The sequence below is a fragment of the Verticillium dahliae genome, genomic scaffold, assembly GCF_000150675.1.
Source record: "Verticillium dahliae VdLs.17 supercont1.25 genomic scaffold, whole genome shotgun sequence".
Lineage (NCBI taxonomy): Eukaryota > Fungi > Ascomycota > Sordariomycetes > Glomerellales > Plectosphaerellaceae > Verticillium > Verticillium dahliae.
In genome coordinates this window covers 183,827-193,059 of record NW_009276932.1, presented here as the reverse complement: position 1 = coordinate 193,059, position 9,233 = coordinate 183,827, and the positions used below count along the sequence as shown (strand labels likewise).

At 56.2% G+C, this 9,233-nt stretch overlaps 4 protein-coding genes across 4 annotated transcripts; 2 read left to right on the top strand and 2 right to left on the bottom strand.

Moving 5' to 3' along the window:
* Positions 1 to 113: 113 nt before the first annotated feature.
* On the bottom strand, positions 114 to 1,163 carry VDAG_09288 (arabinogalactan endo-1,4-beta-galactosidase; the record flags this gene model as incomplete). The annotated part of the gene is made up of 1 exon (XM_009655590.1): positions 114 to 1,163. One exon carries the CDS (start codon positions 1,161 to 1,163, stop codon positions 114 to 116), a length of 1,050 nt encoding a protein of 349 aa, XP_009653885.1.
* Positions 1,164 to 1,825: 662 nt separating this feature from the next.
* Positions 1,826 to 2,633, bottom strand: VDAG_09287 (FCY1p; the record flags this gene model as incomplete). Its single annotated transcript, XM_009655589.1, has 2 exons — positions 1,826 to 2,223; positions 2,324 to 2,633. The coding sequence occupies 2 exons, from the start codon at positions 2,631 to 2,633 to the stop codon at positions 1,826 to 1,828; spliced, it is 708 nt and encodes a 235-aa protein (XP_009653884.1).
* Positions 2,634 to 4,381: 1,748 nt separating this feature from the next.
* On the top strand, positions 4,382 to 7,048 carry VDAG_09286 (Cel74a; the record flags this gene model as incomplete). Its single annotated transcript, XM_009655588.1, has 2 exons — positions 4,382 to 4,608; positions 4,825 to 7,048. 2 exons carry the CDS (start codon positions 4,382 to 4,384, stop codon positions 7,046 to 7,048), a joined length of 2,451 nt encoding a protein of 816 aa, XP_009653883.1.
* A 527-nt stretch (positions 7,049 to 7,575) lies between these two features.
* Positions 7,576 to 9,139, top strand: VDAG_09285 (HET domain-containing protein; the record flags this gene model as incomplete). Its single annotated transcript, XM_009655587.1, has 4 exons — positions 7,576 to 8,613; positions 8,760 to 8,861; positions 8,938 to 9,017; positions 9,115 to 9,139. 4 exons carry the CDS (start codon positions 7,576 to 7,578, stop codon positions 9,137 to 9,139), a joined length of 1,245 nt encoding a protein of 414 aa, XP_009653882.1.
* Between the last annotated feature and the right edge of the window lie 94 nt (positions 9,140 to 9,233).

Genomic DNA, 9,233 nt, shown 5'->3' with positions numbered 1-9,233 from the left:
GAGACAAGAGCAGTGCGATTCGCAGCCATCTGACAGTCGCGAATATACATGGAATCAAAGCCAAGGTGAAAGAATGCCATCTCGTGTTTCTCTGTCTATGCTAGTGGTATGCATCAAATGTTCTTGAAGACGGACAAGCTCGACAGCGCATTTCCAGGCCACGAGAACAGTGTGTTCGATGGACACGAAGACCCCAGCGCCTGGTTGTTCATCCAAGCAGGCTCCCAGTAGTAGAGACCCTTCCCCTTGTTGACCTTGCTCACGACGTCAGCGACCCGCTGGATGAAGGTCGTCTGGCCTTGAGCCGAGAAGGGAATGTCCCTCAGGTCACTCGGGAAAGGCTGCGCCGGTGATGGGCAAGACGTCGGCCAGTTGAGCTCGGCCACGACGATTTCCTTGCCCCACTTGCTGGCCATGTTGTTCAGTGTGGTTCGCAGCGCCGAGAGTGTGGCACCGCTGCCGTAGAAGGGGTAGTACGAGACGCCCATCTGATCAAAGTCGCCGGCGGCAAGGGGTCCAGCGGCGAGGACCTGCGTGTAGAAGTACTCCTGGACGTTCCAGTCCCAGGCACGGTCGAGGTGGATCATGATTTTAGGTTTGGGGCTGAGGGTCGAGTCTTTAATGCCCCAAGAGGCGGAGCTGAGGAGGCGTGCGACGTTGTAGAAGTTGGAGGTCTTTCCGGTAGGGAACAGCAGCCCAGAGGTGATTTCGTTGCCGATGGAGATGATGGCCGGGGGCACACCAGCTTTCTGGAAGGCGTTGGAGACCTCCTTGGTGTAGTTGTAGAGTCTCCATGAGAGATCGTCAATACCAGAAGGCCAACCGCTGGGGATGGCCTGGTGAGCGGGGTCGGCCCATGTGTCGCTGAAGTGAAGGGTCAGATAGACGCTGAGACCCTGAGCTTTGGCGCGCTTGGCAAGGTTGAGATTGTAGTCGAGGTTGTAGTCGCCATTGGAAGGGTTGACCCAGATGCGCTGTCGGACCGAGTTGACGCCGTTCGCTTTAAGGATCTGTTCAAGAGGTTGAGCCGAGCCGCCGTTGGTGTACTTGATACCAGCCCGTTCTTCGATCAAGGTCGACGACCAGTCGACACCCCTATAAGTAAGGGCCGCCGTGGCCGAAGACCACAGAAGCAGAGCGCTGGTAGCTACGCTGGCAAGCATTTTGAGAACCGGACAGACTGAATGGCAACCAGAGCGAAGCCGAAGGGCGTGCGGGAATTCATCGCTGAGGCTACGCCTGAGAGGCCGTGGTTCTTATCACTTTCTAGAATGGAGGTCGGCAGGAGGCTGCACCCCAGAACCGTTGCTGCCGGTAGTCTACTACGAGGTGAGATCAGGAGAGGCTGCGGGGGTCACCAGCATCCCTGGTCATGCTTCTCCTCACGTTAATTAGTACCGAAGCCTGGTGTTGCAACGCTGGAGCAGCACACATCGCGCGGGCGATCCCGTACTCCAATCGCCACCACCCAACACACTATAATCAGCAGCAGAAAGATGCGCCATTCGGTCCTCGAAATCCCGTTACCAAGCTGGAAGATAGTAGCTGGTGCCTGAAAATTGCTGCCTTCATAGGCTCTGCGGCCCATTTGCTAGATGGGGATGATAGAGGGTGATTGCGGTAGTGGTCTAGCGATGGTGTCCTCGCCCCTGGACAAGGTTTGCAGATTGCGGCGCTGTTTCACCTACGGCCTCGCCTCGCCCGAGCAGCTGAGCTCTCTTCCTGATTCTGCCCAGGTCGTTCACCTCTACCAGTTCTCGGCAGGTCGCTTGGTAGTAAGTCCGATCAGCTCAATCCCTCGGAGTTTTGCGCGACATTTCGGGTTCTAGGCAGCGGAACAAATTGAACCCGCCTGCCACGTAGATCGCGAACAGCCCGGTGGACATGGAGCCGAGTGGTCGAACTGCCAGCTAAACAAGGGGTTCGTCTCGTTTGTGAGTACCGCCCCAATCAGCGCCGTTTGTCGCGGGAGATCGACGGACATTGCGAATACCTCACGCGACGCAATCCGGATCTGATCCCAGCCTCTGCGGACCAGCTCATCAATACTGGTGCCGTAGACGTATTCCCTGAAGCCTGCCCATCGAATCGCTGACGCGCACATGGGGCAGCTTTCGGCATTTGTGTAGATGGTCAAGTCTGAGAATGCTGCCAGAGCTTCTGCGACTGTCATTTTGTAAGGACCCGTCGGATCTGTTAGGATTTGAGAGCAGTTGGCGATTGCTGCCATTTCACCTGTTGTTCGTCAGTTCTCCGATGGATACCCTACACGAAGCTTCCGCAGCTTGCGTCACGGAACATGACCCATTTATCAACCTCTTACCATGCATCATGGGGTTGCCAGACTGGTGGCTCGTGTTTTCGCCGGTGCAGACAATGTTCCCTCTGCCATCGACCGTGTGATTCACAATAACGGTGCCGAAGGGGGCGAAAGGACATGGCGAAGACAGCGCTTCGTTCGCTTGTCGCATCCAGTACTGTCGTATGTCTTGATTGATCTGCTTCTGGCTTTGGGAAAGCTCAGCAAGGGGGATCTGTTCCATAGATAGGCGGCGCAGATGCTCATCGTGTCGGTGGCCTGTACCCAGTCGAAGTAGGCCCGCAAGTACACCAAGAACGACTCTCCGCCTCATGTTCATGCACGGTTTTGCGTGTCGTCGCTGACGGAGGATTTTAGAGACTGCGTTGGAGGTATGGTACTTCTTGCAACGTCTGATGTCTCCAGACTGATCCCCCGATCCAGCCAGAGGTCGGGATGAACGACAGAAGCCACCATACTCCTGAAATCTCGTATTCTTGTGGCGCACGCCAGATCGGAATACCCCGCACTCGGGGGCGTCATCGTCCACCATCGCGTGCCGATTCCACCAGTCTGGAACACCGCTGAAAGTTTCTTGATGAGCAGCAATGGAGGCTGTGTTGCAGACTACGTAGGTATCCTACTAGACACAGGCTCGTTCATCATCCATAACTAGGCCATCCCCGACGTCTTGTATACTGCTTCTTCTTTTCTTATGTTATCTTTTCGCATCTTTTAGGGAATCTACAACGGATGCTCCATCCTGCAAGTTTGGTGTTTCTTGAAAATCGGGGCTTTCGACCTGTCCGACGGTGCAGAAAAGCCTTTGGAATAGGAAATGAGTCTTGTTTGCGGAGCGATGGATGTCCACCCTGTTTCCCACGCCGGGTGAGTGAACTGAACAGACAGCGATGTCTGCGCCTCTGGGGAACCCCTGAATTGACGACGTGGAAAACTCGCTCCTCAGGAGCAAACATGCCAGCAACGGCCCGCCTGTCTACTTAGACAAACGAACTACTACAGCAAGACGGAAGTCAAGTGTTGGACAGGCAAGGCATGAGACATGAGGCATACCACTACTCGGAAAAGAGTACCGGAGCACTCCCAAATGCCACAGGCACAGGGGCTGCTTTGCGAGTCAGGGCATTGACGGGAGCGCCATGGCTTGAGAGCGCCAATTTACCGCCACACACATGGCGATAGGGGAGCATCGGTTTACTTATACTCTGTGGTGAGAGAGGTCCCGATTGAGGCCTATGGGAAACATCAAGCCGTGGCCGATATTTGACTGTCTTGCGATTGGGCACTGACCACGATGGCCAAGGTTGCTTTGCGGGGACTACCTACACAGCGAGGAGACATGCCGCGTACTCCACAGACTCCACGCCTTCATCTTGTACTTTCCATGGCTCTGGACCTGTAGGCTGCACCATGGTGTGCCTGAGCAATAGATTTGGGGCGCGCCAGGCTCCGGAAAACGCGTCAATTCCGACACGAAGCCGTCACGACAGTAGACCCTGCCCTCAGTCAATTTGAGTCGCGCTCGTGGATTGGATTCCGCTCCAATGAGAACAAGCTCAGTTAATTAATGGAGACAACAGCCTGGCCTCACCAGTGTCACCTGGATGATGACTTTGCGGAAAACGTTGCCTGATGTTGCACGATCGGAGCTGGATGCTCCTTGGTCCGCGGCTCGGAACGGCGTAGCGCAACCGGGACCACGGGACGAGTCGCCAGTCGGCCCAAAGTGGCAATCGACCTGGGATCTGAATTGGAGTATGCAGGTCCAGCCTGGGGCAATTGCACTATTCCGTCACGGAGCCATCGTGAGATTCTTGGCTGCCCCGCGGGATACGACCTAGATCGGCTTTTGGGCCCCTCTGTATACTCCTATCTCACGATCGCAAACAGCCGTCCAACTCGGAACGTCGTGATCCTGGGGAGGGGCCGTCATACCCGGGAATGGGCATCATATAAGTAAGGTAACGATCGCTGATCTTGCCCGCTTCCCTTGCCTCGCTCTTCCAGGCGTTCCAATCCACTTGTCAGCCCAGCAAACCGTTGGAACGACAGACAATCACGATGAAGGTTCTCTCACTCCTTCTTGCCGCGGCAAGCCCCATCTATGCCGCCTTTGAGTGGCAGAATGCTCGCATGGGAGGAGGTGGTGGCTTCGTGCCTGGCATCTCTTTCCACCCCAAGGTGAAGGGTGTTGCCTATGCTCGTACAGATATCGGTGGTCTCTACCGTCTCAACGCCGACGATTCCTGGACGCCTGTCACGGACTACGTTGCTACCCATGCCAAGTGGTGAGTTTATACAGACATGGTCTCACCCATGCCCAGCCAAACGTGGCATCATGCTGATCGACAATGCCATGCAGGAACCGATGGGGAATAGACGCACTAGCGCTGGACCCTGCTGATGCCAACAAGGTCTACGCGGCCTTTGGCATGTACACCAACAGCTGGTAAGACAAACATCTACCCTATGTACAATACGGTACAGGTCACTGACGTCAAAAGGGATCCCAACAATGGCGCCATCGGTCGCAGTTCCGACAAGGGCCAGACGTGGACGTTTACCGACCTGCCATTCAAGGTTGGTGGTAACATGCCCGGCCGCGGCACTGGAGAACGTCTCGCAGTCGACCCTAACAACCCAAACATCATCTACTTCGGTGCTCGCAGTGGAAATGGTCTCTGGAAGTCCACCAACGGTGGTGTTTCCTTTAGCAAGGTCACCTCCTTCACCAACGTCGGCAACTTCGCTCCTGATCCCAATGATGCCAACGGATACCTCAACGACCCTCAAGGTCTGACATTTGTCACCTTTGATGAGACCTCAGCCGTCTCTGGTGGCGCCACCTCCCGAATCTTTGTCGGCACCGCCGATAACGTCACTGCCTCCCTCTACGTGTCCACTAACGCCGGCCAGACCTGGAGCCCCGTTGCCGGACAGCCTGGAAAGTACTTCCCCCACAAGGCCAGAATCCAGAATGCCGAGAAGGCTCTCTACCTCTCCTACTCCGACGGCACCGGCCCTTACGATGGTACCTCTGGTTCCGTCTGGCGCTACGACCTCACCACCAGCGTGTGGAAGGATATTACGCCTGCCTCGGGTGGTGATCTTTACTTCGGTTTCGGTGGTCTTTCGGTTGATGCTCAGAAGCCTGGTACCCTCATCGTCGCCACGCTGAACTCGTGGTACCCTGATGCACAGATCTACCGTTCCACCGACTCAGGAACCACCTGGTCTACCTTGTGGAAGTGGACCAGCTACCCCAACCAGGAGTTCTACTACAGCATTAGCACACCTAAGGCACCCTGGATCTTCAAGAACTTCATCTCCGTCGACACCAAGAAGCTTGGCTGGATGATTGAGGCTCTGGAAATTGATCCCCACGACTCTAACCACTGGCTTTACGGCACTGGTCTGACCGTCTACGGAGGCCACGACTTGACCAAGTGGGACACCACTCACAATATCACCATTGAATCGCTTGCCGACGGTATCGAGGAGTTCGCTGTCCTTGAGGTCAAGTCTGCTCCTGGTGGCACCGAGCTGTTCTCTGCCGTTGGCGATGACAGTGGCTTCACTTTCCCAAACAAGAATTCTCTGGGTACCGCACCCGCCACTGTCTGGGACACTCCCAGGTTCACCTCATCCACCAGCGTTGATTACGCTGGCAACAAGGTCGCCAACGTTGTCCGCGTCGGTAACTCTGGCGGCACTGAGCAGGTTGCCCTGTCCGGCAATGGTGGTAACACCTGGTACATCCACTACGGTGCTGGTCAGGTTGCCTATGGTGGCGCCGTCGCGCTCTCCGCCGATGGTGACGTTGTCCTTTGGTCCTCTTCCAACCAGGGCGTCCGCCGTTCCCAGACTCAGGGCACCTTTGCCGCCGTCTCTAGCCTTCCCAACAACGCGCTGATTGCCAGTGACAAGCGCGACAACACGGCCTTCTACGCTGCCTCTGGCTCGACCTTCTACCGCTCGACCAACTCGGCCACGAGCTTCAGCACCGCCGGCACCCTCAGCGGCGCCACCGTCATCCGCGACATCGCTGTACACCCCCAGGTCGCCGGCGACGTCTGGGTGTCCACCGACGCTGGTATCTTCCACAGCACCAACGGCGGAACCTCTTTCGCCCTCGTCTCCTCAACCGTGACCAACACGTACCAGATCGCCCTCGGCCGCGGCGCCGGCACGACCTGGAACCTCTACGCCTTCGGCACCGGTCCCCAGGGCCCCAAGCTCTACGGCAGCGCCGACCTCGGTGCCTCGTGGACTGACATTCAGGGCTCCATCGCCTGGGGTTCCATCGAGGCCAACCGTCTCGAGGGCAGTGGCAACAACGCCGGCCTCGTCTACGTCGGCACCAACGGCCGCGGCGTCTTCTGGGCCCAGGGCACCATCTCCGGCGGATCCGTGCCCCCGCCCGCGGGCACGACCACGACGGCTGCGCCCCCTGCCGCGACCACCACCACCAGGGGCACGACGACTCTGACGTCGACGGTGAGGGCCTCCACCACTGTTGTGCCTACCACCGTCGCTACCACGACAAGAGCTGCCACCACGACGACCAGGGCCGCCACCACCACTGCTGCCGCGCCACCGGCCACGGGCACGGGTGTCGCGGCGCCCTGGGGACAGTGCGGTGGACAAGGATGGACCGGTCCCACGCAGTGCGCTGCCGGATACACGTGCAAGCCGCAGAACACATGGTACTCGCAGTGCCTTGCTTAAAGGGTTATTAGAGAGAAGATTGACGCGTCAAGGGCCATGGCCTGACTGTTGTTAAGCGGAGCATGTAGCAAAATGACTATCCCACGTCGTAGCCAGTGTAGTCTTGTCCAAAACTTGCTGATTTAGCGCTTGAGTTTGGCCTACAGATTTTGAGAATGAAACTTCAATCCCAGCAAATGTGGCCATCAATTGACCTCTTTTCGCACTGCCTGGCGCTCATGGTCAGCAAATAACTTACCATGATCTGCCACCGGACATTGAGAATGTGAATGATGATGGCTGTCACTTGGCTGACCCGGGATGCTGAAGAACGATGGGGGACCCTTGCAACGATGGCGCGGATACAAACCAGATTGCAATGGCTGTATGCTAGGAATGGAGGTTATGCACAGCAGGTCAGCTGATACTGGGTGACCCATTCGCCTTTTGGGGGGAAAAGCCTCATCAGTGCTCTTCACTCTTCAAGATGCATGTCCATCAAAGGCCGACACGATTAGATTAGCCAACAAGTGGGATGATCTTCCAAGATGTACCTTCTTCACATCAAACCTCATCCTCGCGATCCTCACACGAATCCCTCGTTCAAGTTGGAATTCTTCCAAGATAATTTCCCCCCATACGCGATCCTCTCTCACAGGTGGGGTTCGTCGTCTGACGAGGTCACTTTCCAAGAGATTCAGACCGAGGATGAGGCGGCAAAGTCGAAGAAGGGTTATGCAAAGATCCAGGCTTGCTGCACTCGGGCGTTGGACTACCACCTCCAGTATGCCTGGATCGACACATGCTGCATCGACAAGTCTAGCAGCGCAGAGCTTTCCGAAGCCATCAACTCCATGTACGCCTGGTATGAAGCCTCAACCATATGCTTTGCATATCTCGACGATGTGCCCATGGCAGGCTCAATTGAATTGCATGCTGCCAACTCGCCCTTCCGACAGAGTGCCTGGTTCACACGAGGGTGGACGCTACAAGAGCTAATTGCCCCTGCTGAAGTCTATTTCATCAGCAACACATGGAGTCGATCTTCCTTGGGATCCAAGACTCTGATAGCCTCCTTACTCGAAGAGATCACAGGGGTTGAAGCTGAGATCCTGCGTAACCGCGACAAGTTGCATGATGCCAGCGTAGGAGCGCGAATGTCGTGGGCGTCAAGGCACGTGACCACAAGGATTGAAGACGAAGCATACTCCCTGATGGGAATCTTTGGCGTTTGTATGCCGGCAATCTACGGCGAAGGCCGCAAGGCTTTTCATAGGCTACAGGGCGAGATTATGAGGACGAATCCGGATCACACGATCTTCGCATGGTCAATGCCTCACGACCTGCCCTGCCCAGAAGACATCGGCATGCTAGCACCTTCGCCTCGCATGTTCCGCAATTTCAGCGGCCGCAGGGTAGTCGACTACAAGACATTCGTCAACACATTCCCACACAGCACCAATCGCATGAAGCCTGATTTCAGCATCACGAATTTTGGCCTGCACATACACCTACCATTGATGAAGTTGGACGAGTTCTTTGAAGGTTATTACCTCGCATTTCTGGCTTGCTCACCTCTTCCGCGGGTAGAGACACGGCCACTCCAATTTGTTGCTGTCATCCTGCGGCCGAGGACTGACCGACCGAACGGCCATTTCTACCGGACTCGGCTCGGAACGATTTCCCTCCCGTACTTCACCGTTTCCAAAAGGCAAGCAGACAACATGGACAGCATGATGCTATGGATCTCGGTGGGAAGCAGTGGCATGCCTCGCGCGAGGATCGGGGCTACGCTCAGCTCAAGGAAGACAACACCCGGCATAGTCACCTGTCTGTACCCAACAGACCCCAGGACTCTGCCCATATTCCAACCCTATCATGCTGCAGAGCAAAGACCGACGCTTGTCAAGCCGACTGATCCGGCCCATGATGAACACCTGCGCCTTCTCCGGACCACAGCTCACAGCTACACATCACTGATTCACGGCATGTATGACGTTTTGGAAGACCACATGCAATGCGTGCTGGATTTCTATCCTGATGGCTACATTGTCCTGACCATCCCGCCGAGCCTGTATCCTGGACAGCATCGCCATGTACTCGTCGCGATAGGTGTACGTGATGGACGTCTATGGATGGCACAAGAGCCTGCGCCACCAGATTTTGACTTTGCGGCAACATACTCTCCTGGAGCCTACGCCAGGTT